This window comes from Doryrhamphus excisus, chromosome 22 (assembly GCF_030265055.1).
Source record: "Doryrhamphus excisus isolate RoL2022-K1 chromosome 22, RoL_Dexc_1.0, whole genome shotgun sequence".
Classification (NCBI taxonomy): domain Eukaryota; kingdom Metazoa; phylum Chordata; class Actinopteri; order Syngnathiformes; family Syngnathidae; genus Doryrhamphus; species Doryrhamphus excisus.
The window spans coordinates 7,348,094-7,365,000 of NC_080487.1; the positions used below are offsets into that span (position 1 = coordinate 7,348,094).

General features: G+C 38.8%; 1 protein-coding gene across 3 annotated transcripts in view; it reads right to left on the bottom strand.

The window, feature by feature from the left end:
- Positions 1–3,940: 3,940 nt before the first annotated feature.
- LOC131109854 (uncharacterized) overlaps positions 3,941–16,907 on the bottom strand; it is a 14,936-nt gene continuing 1,969 nt past the window's right edge. Inside the window, exons 4-15 of one of the 3 annotated variants that reach the window (XM_058062280.1) lie at positions 12,615–16,907; positions 12,371–12,533; positions 12,068–12,260; positions 11,780–11,851; positions 11,287–11,361; positions 10,916–10,990; positions 10,442–10,516; positions 6,146–6,196; positions 6,007–6,045; positions 5,703–5,897; positions 5,399–5,452; positions 3,941–5,250 (exon numbers count right to left, since the gene is read on the bottom strand). The exon at positions 12,615–16,907 is cut by the window's right edge and continues 291 nt beyond it. In XM_058062280.1, the coding sequence (XP_057918263.1) occupies positions 6,019–6,045; positions 6,146–6,196; positions 10,442–10,516; positions 10,916–10,990; positions 11,287–11,361; positions 11,780–11,851; positions 12,068–12,260; positions 12,371–12,533; positions 12,615–12,723 (840 nt within the window). In that variant the 5' untranslated portion in view covers positions 12,724–16,907 and the 3' untranslated portion in view covers positions 3,941–5,250; positions 5,399–5,452; positions 5,703–5,897; positions 6,007–6,018. The other 2 variants (XM_058062279.1, XM_058062278.1) reach the window with 2 other exon arrangements.

Sequence of the window (16,907 nt, forward strand, 5' to 3'; positions counted from 1 at the left end):
ATACATTTCCACCAGTTGGTGGCGCTGTGTTTTGAACATGGGTTCTGGAGCGTTAGGTGCGTCCTGTCATGATAGACGTCTCCACCGAAAATCATAGTGATACGTGCCACGGGTGGCGAGGGATAATGAATTGAAACTTCTAGGTGGCGCTAGTGTGTCAATTTAGATTGGTGTCACATGGGAGCACCACCAGGGCGCTCAGGCCTGGATTCTGACCTTACGTGTAAGATTTCAGCAGCCTGTGACCTTCTGCGGGCAAATTATGAGCCTTCGATGGTCAATGGCGAAGGCTGACCATTCGCCGTGGCCACGCCCACCACATGTGCTTTACACACCTCACAGTCCATCGACTGACATCATCAGTCTGTCAGTCAAACTGTGTATTGACTTTGATGTACATTGCTTCAAGGCAAGGCCAGACACCAGGCAGGGCCAGATAAGGTAAAAGTTAAGGTTAAAGTAAAAGTTTGGTGGCGTGCCACGCCCACATCCTAAGTAGCAGCCCAAAATCCTTCGTAATTTAACGTGGGCCATCCGTCTAGTGTCCGTTGATGCTACAACGGACTCATTCGGTCAAACCCCCTAGGAGGAGTTCGTCGAGATACGACCCCTACATCCTCCCCCAAATGGCCGCCGCCACCTAAAATGGCCGACTTCCTGTTGGTTTTTGAACATGGGTTCTTGAGACTTTTTTGTGCGTCCTGTCACGAGTGATGTCTCCTCCGAAAATCATGCCCATACGTGCAACGGGAGGCGAGGGATAATTATTTTAAAACTTGTAGGTGGCGCTAGTGAGTCAATTTGGCTTGGTTTCAAATGGGGGCCCCGCCAGGGCCCTCAGGCCTGGAATCTGCCCCCCCTTATGAGTTTTCAAGCACATGCGACCTTCTGCGGGCGAATGATGACCCTTTCTTTGTAAACGGCGAGGCCTGAGCATTCGCCGCCAGGCCACGCCCACCACGTCTGCTTTTCCTGCATCATGGTCCATCAACAGGCTTCACCAGGCTGTCAGGCAGTGACCTTGTGACCTCGGTGTTCATCTGATGAATCTCTTGCCAGAAAAGGCCTCATGTAGATCACACGCCTTTAGCCTGTCGCCAATAGGTGGCGCTGCGACGAAATCAGGAAATGACCAACGGGGACCTTCGGGGCGGGGCCATGATCACATGTACCAAGTATGATGAAGATCTGACCACGTGGAGCCAAGTTATTCACGTCTACAGTTACGCTCAGCGTGCAAGGCCCGGACAGATGAAAAAGGGCAAAATTTGGGGGCGTGCCACGCCCACATCGTATGGAATATCCCAAAATCCTTCGCAATTTAACGTCGGCCATCCATCTAGTGTCCGTTGATGCAACAACGGACTCATTCGGTCAAATCCCCTAGGAGGAGTTCGTCGAGATACGACCCCAACTTCTGGCCCGAAAAAGGCCGCCGCCATCCAAAATGGCCGACTTCCTGTTTGTTTTACAATATGGGTTCTTGAGACTTTTTGGTCCGTCCTGTCACGATAGACGATAGAGAGTCAATTTTGGAACATTGTTTTCGGGACCCCCACCAGATCGAAATTTTCGGCAGACCTGACGCGCTTGCAAAATTTGGTGAGTTTTCGGGCATGTTCAGGCCCTCAAAATGGCCATCGAATCGGCAGAATAATAATAATAATAATAATAATAATAATAATAATAAACATTACGATTACAATAGGGCTTTCGCACTGGTCAGTGCTCGAGCCCTAATTAAAACTGCAAGCAGTGATGAGCGGGCTCGAGCACCCCGACGCGGGTCGGGGGCGCGCGCGTGACCGGACGGGCGTGCGGACGCGCCGTACGAAAAACCGCGGCGATCAGATAAGCGGTAAGGGAGTTACGGCATTTACAAATTTCCGCCAGGAGGGGGCGACACCGGCGGCGAGGCGGGTGCGCGGTCACGTCTCGTCCGACGCCCCGAACCGCCATAAAAAAATTCGCAACAATGGGACCGTGCGGTAGGTACTTCCCATATATTGTGGAGAAACACGACCAAAAGTGGTTTTATGCTGTAGCTTAGTGACAACTTAAGTTCTATGACCCCCCGCCCCCCACCTATAAAAAGAAAAAACATGCCATGCTTATGATTTTGTAACTTTTATTTTCATGAAAGTGCACTTGTTTATTTTACTCCTCACGCATGAGTGGCCTGCACGCTGTCCGCTTGCCTTACGTTGCCACCACCCCCAGGCCCGCCCCGGCCTCAGCGATTCTCACCTGCATGTTTTAAGGCTGCCCAGCACCCCCCCCCCCTCTTTTTTTCCTTCCATCCTTCTCACCACACGTGCCAACACGCTTCCTGTCCTTAAGTGATTCAACTGTCTTAAATGAAAACAGGTTTTGATTTAACAATAATAGCCAAGCTAAGCTAGGTGTCCACCAGTAGTGTACATACATGCACTTTCACTTAGCGTCATTGTGTTGAAAAGCAGTAGATTATCCACCAAAACGAGGTTACTGTATGTGGTGATTGTATATATACATCCATGATAGCTATGGACATTTCATCAAAGGCCTGACACCGTGTTAAAGCTGTATGTTTTTATTATTATTATTATTATTATTACGTCTGCTGGCATTGAAGAAAATGTTGCAAAACACGTTGGCTGGATCAGCCCAATGGAACCTCCAAAGTCGATCACAGCTAGCTTTGAAAAGCTAGTTTTCTTATAAGAAATCATGAAAACTATGTGTTCCAGAGTCAAACTATCATAAAAGTATTTAACTGTACAGGCAATGTTTTAACTCATTTTAATATTTTTTATTTAATCTTCATGTGTCAAAATGTAGCCGTAAAGTAAAAAAAATAAAATGGAAAATAATGGAGCAGTAGAAGAAAGATGTCGGTGGAGCAATACTGGCCTCTAGTGGGTTTCCTAGGTACTGCAGGATTTTTTTATTATGGCGATCGCTCAAAAAGCAGAACATTCCTTTTTTTTAGCAATATTTTTTTTTTAGAACTTTGGAGGTTCCAGTGTTGTTTCAATTCCGTCTGGTTCCATTTTTGTTTTCAGTCATTTTAATGCACTTTAATCTACCCAACTCACGTCAATAGAATTAATGAAAAGCTATCTAAATATATATAGATATACAGTATATATGTTGAGTCTGTGTAGGTGTGTATACGCTCAGTTTATTTAAAGAGGTAGTTTTTGTGACGTCACATCCCACGACACAATGCTGTTTGCGTTCTATTTATTATCGATCGATGCCAAACGGTCGACTATTGGATGGTCTCAGGAGTTTTATTTTCACACGAAAAGAAGCATTTGAGCAATCTGCAGCACCAAAATTTTTTGTTCTTGTCGTCTGAGTTACTTCTATGCAACATGAATCCCCCCCACCCTCCCAATCCAAAATGCGTGAACGTACGTCCGTGCGTGCTGGTTGTGTTTATTGACCGTCTCGTGGTGCGACACAGTTGTGCGCATGTGTGTGTGTGTGCGCGCGCGCACCCTGGCACCAAGATGAAACCTACAAGACGGGAAACTTGAGGTGTGAGGAGCACTTGTAACTGTTGATGCTGTATAAAATGGAGAAAGACTTATTTTAATGTGTGTAAATACAAAGTGTACAAAAATGGAGAACAAACTATAAAAGTCAAATGTAGAGCAAATAAACAGAAAATGGTTCAATAAATGTTGTGATGTAAGAGACTTTGCAGCTGCATTTTTTTTAATAACCTGGACAATCAGTGTGCTGGAATATGTGAGGAAGTGTTGAGCCACTCTTAGCAGCAACAACTGCAATCAAGTGTTTGTTAACTTGCAATGAGTCTGTGATGATCCTGTGTCTTAAGAAGGTAAGCACGGAAGAACACATGTGAGGTCAGAGGTCACAGTGTTGGTGTTTATGTTGGGTGTCTGTCTGGTATAATAGAATAAAGACACATTGTGGTCCATAGTGTTCTCCTGGCAGTCTGTAGCCAGGGTTTATTAATCAATATTTATCACTGTTCTTTCACCTGCATTCAATAGTATCACACAGTATCAATACAGTCAACTTTCAAGGCACTTTTTGTCCGTTCACAATCCTGCATCGTTATACTCGATCATTTCTTGTCCATTTGGCAAAACACAAGGCCTCATGATGAAGTTTTGTTTCACAGTAGTAAACCTTTTACACTTGTCACGTTTTGCACATTTTTTCTTTTTTATTTGTCAAGTTTGCAGTTTTTGATTTTTGACACCATAGCAAACAAGAGCTGTTGTTTTGTTTTACCATTTTTCCTGGGGGGAAAAAAAACTTTGGTGATTTAGTGTTTTTTTTTAGATTTGACACACATATATACGGGTTTTTGTGAACTATAAGGACACCTCTCGCCAAACAAGTTTTTTGGTGTATTAGGGTGGCACCCCTTTCCGCTTGTTTCCCAGAGGTGTGGCATATATCAAAAAATTTGGTTTGGGCTGTACTCTGCAAATCTCACTTCAAAAGTCAGAAACACAAAAAGCAACGCAAGTTACAACAACCTGACACTACGACGACTTGTAAGGACAAAGTTAATGAGCTGCTAAACCCCGCCCATGACAAAAAGGAGAATTATAAGAACCAACTTGATTAATAAGGACTGTTGTTATACAACACACAAACACTGACACTAATGTGACTTGGAGGGTCACAGGTGACTTGCTGGAACATGGATTCACACAAACACAAAAATGAAAGTAATGTGCATTAATAGGTCACAACCAGTATATGAGGACAAATAGATGAACACAATACCATTGTGAAATTTAAAGACATACCTGATCTGTGGCATGTGTGTAAGACATCCTCAGTATACAATAGTCATTATCCACCTCGGGTAAAACCTATTAATACATATCTGATAGACAAAGACATTACACCAGGTATAACCAGTTGTTAAAGTTGTTAAAGAACCAACTTTATTTTTTGTGGCTTTGTCGCCACTTAACAGAGCTCAGCTCTTATCTTTTAACACATAAAAACAAAACATCATCTCTCTCTGTACTTATTGGTTCTTCCTCTTCAGTGTTATGCCACGATTTCTAACAAAATCTCTTATATTTTGAAGAGTGCGGTCGGCAAGAACATGATGCTCAGCGGTCTTGCACTGCTGGCACTGAATCATAGTGACGAGTTTACCATTGTTGATGTGATCTTTAAAATGTCTCATCACAGCTGCAACCTCAGCTGGAGACCATGGATGCTTTATTTTCCTCCTGGGATCGTCCACTCCAGCATTTTTGGTAATCGCTATAAAAAAGAAAGTACGTTGTAAACAAGAAACTAAACCCTTGATGAACAATTATTTCCTTTGCATTTCTCATGCACCCTCTACATCATGTTCCTTTTCACATTTGAATACAGGTTATTCAATTGTGTCTGTACAGGTGTGATTTACCACTTTGTTCATGACGTTTTTTTTTCCTGCTGGACTTTTTCTTCCCATTATCCTCTAAAAAAAACCCAGCAAATAAAACAGTATTAGTGTTTATAGAGTTAAAATTGTGTTGTTATGTAGCTTAATTATAGGTAATAAAGCCAAAACTCCAATAAAAAATAAATAAAGGTCAAATTGTGTGCAATGACAATTATTCAATCAAATATAATAGAATTAAAAAAAACAGCACACTGATTTTAGTTTTAAAATGTGGGGATGCTACTAATGCTTCCTAATTGCTTTTAAAAATTATATTTTTAAAGACCTTTAGATGTCCCTTCAAGAGCAGTGTCACCTATGAATGGAATATCAAACAAATGATTAGAATAGACCATAACAGCAGCACCAGCTGACCTGCAAGTAGTGGATCAGAAATGTGCATGCTTGGTGGACTGACACAGGATCATACCATCTGAGGCAGCTGAAGGGTTGTCAACAGGTTGTACAGTTCTCTCCTGTCCTGTAAAATATACATCACAGTTCACTTTAAGTCACCTTTTTACATAATATTTTAACCTGGCAACACAGCACATCTCTTGATGGTTAATCAATTATATCTCTGATCATACCACTAGAAGTCTTTAGAAGGGCAGAGTCATCTCTGAAGTCTGTGGAATATGAAACACCGATTTACGATAACCCTCCACACTTTTTGATTGTACTTACAATGTACGAAACAATGCTTGGTGGACTGACACAGGATCATACCATCTGAGGCAGCTGAAGGGTTGTTGACAGGTAGCACAGCTCTCTCCTGTCCTGTAAAATATACATCACAGTTTAAAATGGGTAATGTACTTCATGCAGGCAAGGTGCACAGATAATATTAAAAAACTATCAGTAGCACATGTCAATATTTGATATGCAAATCGGACAATGCCACTATAATAAGTGCAGATCCTCATTGTTTAATTAAAAAAGTCTTTATTTAGTAGAAGTGCCACTGACAAAAATGTATTAACTGGTTAGCCATTGACTGCGTGTATGTATTAGGTTTTCACATCTTCCATGGACAAAGTACAATCAAGAAGTTCAATGAAATAGGAAACAACTGAGTAAAGAGCAAACGGGAGGCACAGTCCTTGCGCTTCAGATGGTTTAATGCTGGCTACACTTTCATATTGCCCAAACACTATGAAACTATGGAAGATGTTAACATTCATCATGTTTCATTCGTTTTCAGTGTGACTACTGGGCATCAATTTCCAAATAAACCTTTGTGTATATACTCTGCTTCACGAGAGAGCATCATAGAACGCTCTACATGTGGATTTATATAATTTCACATATATTCCATCTTTTCATTCATCTAGCTGAACGTTTGAAGATTCTTGGTCATTTAGATAATAGGAAGTGCTATAGTAGGCAATTTGACTACTGGACATGGGTTGTCTACATTTAGCTACACCTACCCATGTCTGTTTGTGGATCTGAGGGCTGATCCTCTCCGTCAGCTTCACTTTCTTCACTTGCTTCAGAAGCAGTGAAGTCAAGGTTATCTGACAAAGAAAAAAAATCAATTACTTTTTAACATTAACTTATTTTTATAATAAAGTCACTAAATTGTAGTCTGTAGACAAGTCATGTTTTGCTAAATATCATCAAGGAATAATTGCCTGTAAAATGTATGAAATGTTAATCTAGTTTAAACAATACCTTCTATCTCAATCTCTTCAAGAGTTTTGCCCTGAAGGTTTGTGATGGACCCCTTCTCCATGGCAAGCAGTAGCTTGGATATTTTGGCCAGCTGTGTTGTCGCCTCTGGAAGCCTGTAGTATTCTCTGTGGACACGAATATCATGGCCGAGGAAGTCCGCAACCTGGTCCAGTTCATGGTTTTTGAGGTTCAGGACCTGGGACAACGTTGCAACATGTTTGCGTAACTGGGTTGACCTCAGGAGTTCTGGGTTCTGAGCACCACACTCATTTGCATACGTCCTTAAACAATCCTGTCCTCTGTATGAAGTTAAACAGTGGGGCCTTCCAAACAAAAAAAATGTTCTCCTCTGGAACTCCACATTCCTTCCTTTTTTTCAAGAGGAGTGTCAATGAATCAACCACGTCCGGTGATAGCAACACAGCAACTTTTCGTCCTCTTTTACCCCTAATTTCCACCCGGCTGAAATGTTCACAGAGTTTTTGTTCAAACTTTGTGAGGCCAAGAGCAACATCCTTATGGAGGGGTGTTGTGTCTCTTCCGATGAAGCTGTGTAATTGCATTTTTGCAACTTCACCTCCACGTCTTCGGTTGAATAATATGATCTTTGCCAAAGTTGCTCTGCAAAGTTCACCATACACTTGTGGTGAAGGCATCTTTCCCAGGTTCTCAGATGCCAAATCTGCTGTCTTTTCAAGATGCTGATGAAGACGTTGCACATCTTCAGTAAAAGGCAGGGTGGATGGCTTGTTGAAGTGCGCCTCATTCAAGGTGGTCAAAGCAGTATGAGAGACAAGTTCAGACCACTTTGAGGTGTAAAGCTTTTTGAAAGTCTGGGTTGACTTTTTCAGCTCATTGTCTCCTGTCATTAAAGCTCTGCAATGGATGATGTCACTAATCTTTTGCAATGAATGACCCAACTTAAGTGCGAGGCTTGGCGTTTTGTAGCAATGCTTTTCTTCATCAAACCCAGACACCTTCTTGACTGCTTGGATAACTGAATGGAAATTTACAGGTCTTACGGCATCCTCAAGATTATATATGGAAAATTCTTTACACAGTATTAGTAGAAGTCTTCCAACTTCACGAAGCTTCTGCCGAATATATTCATATTTGGTGGGATCTTGACCATGTTTGTTGAAAAATGACTGCGCCAGCTGAAGAATGCAGAAGTCACTTCGCACAGCAGCAGAAATGTCATCATCTTTCATGACAGTTAACAGCTTCCACACACCTTGGGATATCTGTTGAGGTAGGCCTGACTCTGACATTGTGGCCAAGGACAGGATTCTAGTTCTTCCTTGCCCTTTGGTTTCTCCTGGTTTTGAGAGACATTTTTGAAGATGTCGCCACAGATGCCTCCGAAGATACAAAGCATGGCAATACGTACAATGCACATACTGTTTAACGTCTTGCACTTTCTTGGGTTTTCGTTTCATTTTCAGCACTCCAGTCCCACTTGTTAAAACGTCTGTATTATGTTTATGATTTCCTTTGTTCCGTAGTATGTTCAGCTGTCTTTGTCGTTCTTTGGAGTGTTTTGGGAGTGCTAAAACTTGAGCAACATCCACATTTGTCTTCTCATGGGTTTTCAGGTGACGAGTAATTTTTGACTGTGGTTTGCCACAAATGTAGCAATAATTTATCTTGCTTGCAGAAGAGGATATGCCTGAAGACTGTACATGGTGGTCTTCTCCAGTTTCTTCAGTGGTCTGAAATGTATCTTCAACACTGCCTTTCTGAACTTCAGGCTGAACCCCTCCTGAGGCTTGCTTGGAGTCATCACAAGTTTTCTCAAGCTGCAATGTAGTGTCTGCTTCTCTAACATCAGGTAATGTCACTTCATCTAAGAGGTGTTCTTGGGAAGGTGTGTTTTCCAGAATTTCAGAGGGAAGCTCAGTGCAGACCACTTCAATATCAGGCACTTCTTGAAAAGGTTTTGAAGGCCCTAATGAAATATCTCCGGAATTCTCTGAGTCACTGGAAGAGTCAGGTACATATTCCTCATCTGATATCTCTTCACTTGAACTTGCTCCTTCAGTAACCTGATAGTGGGGGGGAAAGATCACTGCACTGACCTTTTAAGAATTAAACAATACAATTTCTTAAATACACTTACAAATGGCCGGAATTCAGAGTCAGTCTTCATCCTCTTGACGTAGCAGGATTTGTGCTAGAAGCAGGAGCAAACTAAACAGGTAATACAGACAGATGTACGTCAGTGCATATACTGTGGATTTTACAATGCACTTTTTGCCCTCTGCACTGATTGTCTTTCTAAATCATGTTGTTCATACAAATTATCCTTTTTTCTACAGTCTAGCAGTTGTAGAACTGCAGTCTATTCAGTCAGTTGCAGTAATTGTGGTTTAGTAATAGATACATAGTGTATCTATACATGCATTTGCATTTTCACATGCATTTTCCTCATGAAGACGTAATACCAACCTTTACATCTCACACCAATCCATTTCAAGGCAGAAAAGGGTCCAGTACACAGGGCACATTTTTCCAAGCTCGGTACTACTGTGGAGACCAAGTCATGTTTACAGCCCTGTTGAACCCAACAACAAAAACAGTGACTTTAAAATTGCATCACAAATTTTAAAAGATTCAAATAAGTACAACAATAAGTATTACCACCTGATTGAAGATAAAAATTAATGAAATGTATTCCGTTAGCTCCAATGAATTAAAATGTAAATACAGTTGCATTAATTCTGTGTGGGAGTAAACTCATCTCAATAATATTACCGTGTGTAGGGCCCAAACATTGTCCTCTTTATGTCTATACCTGACTAGGAGGGACATAACGAGGACTGCGTGTGTGTAACATTTAATGTTAGAAACCCATCTCAATAATATTCCTGTGTATAGGGTCCAAATATAGTCTTCATAATGTCTATACCTGACTAGGAGACATTCTGAGGACTGTGTGTGTGTAATATTTAATGTTAGAAACCCATCTCAATAATATTCCTGTGTATAGGGTCCAAATATAGTCTTCATAATGTCTATACCTGATAAGGAGGGACACAAGGAGGACTGCGTGTGTGTAACATTTAATGTTAGAAACCCATCTCAATAATATTCCTGTGTATAGGGTCCAAATATAGTCTTCATAATGTCTATACCTGATAAGGAGGGACACAAGGAGGACTGTGTGTGTGTAACATTTAATGTTAGAAACCCATCTCAATAATATTCCTGTGTATAGGGCCCAAACATAGTCCTCTTTATGTCTATACCTGACTCGGTCTGTTCAATATTGACATTATCCAGCCAACAGTATTTTGTCCCTGCATAACATCAGACCTCGATTAGCATTCAGAATATAGAGTAAATCACCTGTTTATCATCGGTCAAGCAGTCAGATGTCTTGTTTGCATCACCAGGTTGTGGATCTGTCTCAGTTTGGTTGTCCTGAAGAATAAGGGATAAAAATCACATTAAATAACCAGGTATGAACAAGAGCACCAGTTGTATGTAGTGAGTTACCATAAGAGGGATAATGTTCAAAAAAGTTGTTGTTGCCAGCACTCATTCATGTAAGCAGTTTAGTTTGATGTTTCAGATTCAGAAAACTTTATTTATCCCTAAAGGGGCAATTCATTTGTAGCTCACCAGCCATACATCAATCCACAATCACAACAGATTGACAACAACAATGGCAATAATTAAATTAAACAAGTCAGGAATATCAGCCATTGTCGTTAAATAATTCAGACACACACAAATATTTGTCACATGTACAAGTCTGACCTTTACATTCAGCTAATCTGAGAGAAAAACTATACCTAAAATCAGTGGAAATGAATTTACCTGTTCGTTGGTTTCACTCGGGGAAACACACATCTTGGCCTCTTCTGCATGGTAACCATCTGTGGCAGCTGATACCTTGTGACAGAAAAACAAAAGGCTTACATCATTTTAGCACAACGGACAGTAACTGCTAATATCAGAGTTCAAAACATAATTCTGTATCATATTGATGACTGTAATATGGTGCAGTGGTAACTGTTAGTGTGAACATAGATGATGTGATGTAGACAAATTTAACACTTAGCAGTATCCATAATGAGTCCTCAGTATGTGTAAACAGGACGGACACATCGAGCAAAGTCACATACAGTACATCCAGCCAACAAAGTTTTATCAACATTGATCAACATTCAGAATATGGAGTAAGTCACCTGTTTGTCATCGATCAAGGAGTTAGATGTCATGGTCACAGCAGCAGGTTGTGGATCTGCCTCAGTTATGTTCTCCTGAAGAATAAGGGGTGACATCTTATCAAATACTTATTTTGAACAGCATGAGCGCAATATGATTCAAGTCATCTGTGAAGGAGTCCGATGACATGGTTGCAACAGCAGGTTGTGGATCTCCTTCAGTTGTGATCTTGTCAAAACACATCTGATTAATGATTTAATTATATATATATATATATATATTATATATTATAATTATAATTCAATAATACATTTTGCATACCTGTTATAGCACACAAGTAGTGAGCAAAGAAAACAAATATATATCTAGGAACAAGTGGTCTGACTTCAGTATATTTTTAGTTTAATTAAATGGTTGGATACAACATTACTAATTCCACAATGTATTGGACTCATCTAATGTCGCCAAGATCGCTCTTTTACTGTAAAATCTTTTACCATCAGCAACATTTACCTTGTCAGTTGCAATTATTTTTCCATGGCTGACCAAATCCCCAGAACAAACCGGCTCCTTCACTGTGGGACACTGAAAATAATACAAGGAAGCAATTAGCTGTGTACCTGTGATAACATTGTCAAATGGTTTAGTAGAAGGAATAGAAATACAATAAAAGTATTGATATACCATATTCATTTTGTAATATGACATGGCACACTTGTTTTCTCCTGTGCATAGTAAACTGTAAAATTATAGAAGATCCACACAGGAATGTGTTAGTATTTTGTCAAATTCCATCTGTACCTTTAACCTCCATGGCCAGTCAGAGTCTCCGTAATTGTATGTTATCTCTTCACCAGGCTTGATGTCCGTTGTTGCAAATAGACACAAATGAGGCTGCCCATTGACAGTGGTCGTCTTCATTTTGCTATTTGGGCTCACATTATCATCGTTTACAAGTCGGCCGAGGGAGTCATCCTCTTGAGCAGCATCAACACTAAAATTACAAAAAATGACAAAATGAATAACTCTGTTATTGTTATTTTTGTTGAATAGTTTTTCTGTGTAAAACGACATACTGCAAGTTATGTGTGACAATATACATACCACAAATTCTTTCCATTATACCGAAATTCAAACATGAACACCTTGAGGGCATCATGGTATATACATAGCCTGTTTTCATGTTCTTGTTTAGATATGACCTGTCCTCGATATTCGATGAGGAACTCTCCTTTCTCAAAATGCCGCTTGCTGAATACTCCTCGACCTAAAAAATAAAAAAGACAAAGGGTCAGAGTTTTGAGATTAGCACAAGATTTAATTCATGCTAAACCATCTTGTAACTCACCTTTGAATGAATTTATAAAACGGATATCAAATCCATCCTTGTCCTTTCCTAAGGATGCAAAGTATGCAGCCTCTTCTTTTGGTTTTACTTTCACCCTCTGCGGCCTCATTGCCTCGCTTTGTTTCAATAAAGATGATGCCTTTGATCAATAAATAAGAACTTAAGTATGTCAGTTTTACCTGTTACCAAACATTTTACATCTAACTTTTTGTCATAGTGCAATAGTGCAAGTAAAACATTTTAAACACTGTTCCCCCTTAAGTCAAGGATCAAGACAGAAACATCAACTCACTTGCTGTTTCTGTTTAACTACACTAAACTAGATTAAGACCATCTGAAATTTACATCAGGTGCATGCATTGTCACCTACATTATATTTTAATACATACCACTTACTTTGTGACAAAAGAACAACCATAGGAAGTCATGTCTTTTAGTTTGTATTAAAAGTGAATTTAGCAGGTTAAAAAACACAAGGCACAATATCTACTTGTGCTGTTAGGTATAATATATTTGTTTCAAAGACTAAATGAAAACTTATATGCTTAATGCTAACATGTGCTTGTGTACCTAACATGTACCTAGCTCTTTAAATAGCTCTTTAAGCTAGGCTAGCATACCATGTCGTGCTAACATAAATTAACCAGTTAGTATGTTAAGATAGTACTAGCTGGTTTACATGCTGTTGACATACAGTGTTCTCCTTACTGGGATTGCAAACTTTATGGACTTGAAACATAGTAGTGTGCTTTCATTCTTACCTCGTGTCTCCAGTGCAGTAGACAATTAAATGGCAACGTGTTCACGCTGTAGCAGGAAGCCAGGAAGCTTGGGGCTGCAGCTCATTGGCTGATTAGCGGTCACCTCATCGGTGTTGAGAATTTAAATACACACAATTGACAAACTCCTACATTATGAGGACCCTCAACCAGTCAGCCAATCAGGACGAAGTAAATACACAACTTTTCTGTCACAATCCGTAATTGTGGGTACCTTCCGCCCCGCAGCCAATCAGAAGCTTTAAAATTTACACAAGTGTGAATAATTCATCAGGGGTGCAATACCAGGACTTGTCTCCGGGGGTGCTAGAGCGATACACAGATTTTACACAAATTCTGGTATATGTGTATTGTGAGGACTTTGAGAAAATTTGGTTTTCAGTTTAGACCCATAGCCCCACTTTTTTTAAACGTGCAAAAAAAAAAAATCACACTTGTCACAACATTTTGCAAATTTTTTGCTTTTTTTGGTCAAGTTTGCAGTTTTTGACACCATGGCAAACACAAGCGCTGTCGTTATTCAGTTTTTTGTGACCCTTTGTTTTACCATGTTTCCTGGAAAAAAAAACCTTTGAGTTAGTGTTATTTTTAGATTTGTCACAAGTGTTTTTAAAGTTATTGCTTTGATTATGACACACACACACACACACCCTCTTGTTTTTTTTTTTTTAAACGTGAAAAAAAAACCCATCATCACACTTGTCACAACATTTTGCACATTTTTTTGCCAAGTTTGCAGTTTGACACCATGGCAAACACAAGAGCTGTCGTTATTCTGTTTTTTGTGACCCTTTGTTTTACCGTGTTTCCTGGGAAAAAAAAACCTTTGAGTTAGTGTTATTTTTAGATTTGTCACACAAGTGCTTTGATTATGACACACACAAGACCTCTTGTTTTTTTTTTTTTTTTAAACCTTCAAAAAAAAAATCACACTTGTCACATTTTGCACATTTTTTTGCCAAGTTTGCAGTTTTTGACACCATGGCAAACACAAGAGCTGTCGTTATTCAGTTTTTTGTGACCCTTTGTTTTACCGTGTTTCCTGGAAAAAAAACCCTTTGAGTTAGTGTTATTTTTAGATTTGTCACACAAGTGCTTTGATTATGACACACACAAGACCTCTTGTTTTTTTTTTTTTTAAACCTTCAAAAAAAAAAAATCACACTTGTCACATTTTGCACATTTTTTTGCCAAGTTTGCAGTTTTTGACACCATGGCAAACACAAGAGCTGTCGTTATTCAGTTTTTTGTGACCCTTTGTTTTACCGTGTTTCCTGGAAAAAAACCCTTTGAGTTAGTGTTATTTTTAGATTTGTCACACAAGTGCTTTGATTATGACACACACAAGACCTCTTGTATTTTATTTTTTTTTTTTAAACCTTCAAAAAAAAAAATCACACTTGTCACAACATTTTGCAAATTTTTTGCTTTTTTTTTTTTGGTCAAGTTTGCAGTTTTTGACACCATGGCAAACACAAGAGCTGTTATTCAATTTTTTGTGACCCTTTGTTTTACCGTGTTTCCTGGCAAAAAAAACCTTTGAGTTAGTGTTATTTTTAGATTTGTCACACAAGTGCTTTGATTATGACACACACAAGACCTCTTGTTTTTTTTTTTAAACCTTCAAAAAAAAAAAAATCACACTTGTCACATTTTGCACATTTTTTTGCCAAGTTTGCAGTTTTTGACACCATGGCAAACACAAGAGCTGTCGTTATTCAGTTTTTTGTGACCCTTTGTTTTACCGTGTTTCCTGGAAAAAAAACCTTTGAGTTAGTGTTATTTTTAGATTTGTCACACAAGTGCTTTGATTATGACACACACAAGACCTCTTGGTTTTTTTTTTTTTTTAAACCTTCAAAAAAAAAATCACACTTGTCACAACATTTTGCAAATTTTTTGCTTTTTTTTTTTGGTCAAGTTTGCAGTTTTTGACACCATGGCAAACACAAGAGCTGTTATTCAATTTTTTGTGACCCTTTGTTTTACCGTGTTTCCTGGAAAAAAAAACCTTTGAGTTAGTGTTATTTTTAGATTTGTCACACAAGTGCTTTGATTATGACACACACAAGACCTCTTGTTTTTTTTTTTTTTTTTAAACCTTCAAAAAAAAAATCACACTTGTCACATTTTGCACATTTTTTTGCCAAGTTTGCAGTTTTTGACACCATGGCAAACACAAGAGCTGTCGTTATTCAGTTTTTTGTGACCCTTTGTTTTACCGTGTTTCCTGGAAAAAAAACCTTTGAGTTAGTGTTATTTTTAGATTTGTCACACAAGTGCTTTGATTATGACACACACAAGACCTCTTGTTTTTTTTTTTTTTTAAACCTTCAAAAAAAAAAAAATCACACTTGTCACATTTTGCACATTTTTTTGCCAAGTTTGCAGTTTTTGACACCATGGCAAACACAAGAGCTGTCGTTATTCAGTTTTTTGTGACCCTTTGTTTTACCGTGTTTCCTGGAAAAAAAACCTTTGAGTTAGTGTTATTTTTAGATTTGTCACACAAGTGCTTTGATTATGACACACACACACAAGACCTCTTGTATTTTTTTTTTTAAACCTTCAAAAAAAAAAATCACACTTGTCACAACATTTTGCAAATTTTTTTGCTTTTTTTTTGGTCAAGTTTGCAGTTTTTGACACCATGGCAAACACAAGAGCTGTTATTCAATTTTTTGTGACCCTTTGTTTTACCGTGTTTCCTGGAAAAAAAACCTTTGAGTTAGTGTTATTTTTAGATTTGTCACACAAGTGCTTTGATTATGACACACACAAGACCTCTTGTTTTTTTTTTTTTTTTTTAAACCTTCAAAAAAAAAAATCACACTTGTCACATTTTGCACATTTTTTTGCCAAGTTTGCAGTTTTTGACACCATGGCAAACACAAGAGCTGTCGTTATTCAGTTTTTTGTGACCCTTTGTTTTACCGTGTTTCCTGGAAAAAAAACCTTTGAGTTAGTGTTATTTTTAGATTTGTCACACAAGTGCTTTGATTATGACACACACAAGACCTCTTGTTGTTGTTTTTTAAACCTTCAAAAAAAAAATCACACTTGTCACATTTTGCACATTTTTTTGCCAAGTTTGCAGTTTTTGACACCATGGCAAACACAAGAGCTGTCGTTATTCAGTTTTTTGTGACCCTTTGTTTTACCGTGTTTCCTGGAAAAAAAAACCTTTGAGTTAGTGTTATTTTTAGATTTGTCACACAAGTGCTTTGATTATGACACACACACACACACACACACAAGACCTCTTTATTTTTTTTTTTAAACCTTCAGACACAGTATACACATTTTGTTCCAGTTTTACAGTGGTCAACTTGTGTGACCAACCTTTTAACACTTGTCCCAACAATGTTTTGCACCTTTTGCTTTTGTGAAGTTTGCACATTTTGATTTTTGTTTTGATTTTGACACACACAAGAGCTCTTGTTAAGAAGTTATTTCATACATTTGTGACAAGTTTCTGTTTTGCTTTTTGAAAACACCATACACAAGAATTTTT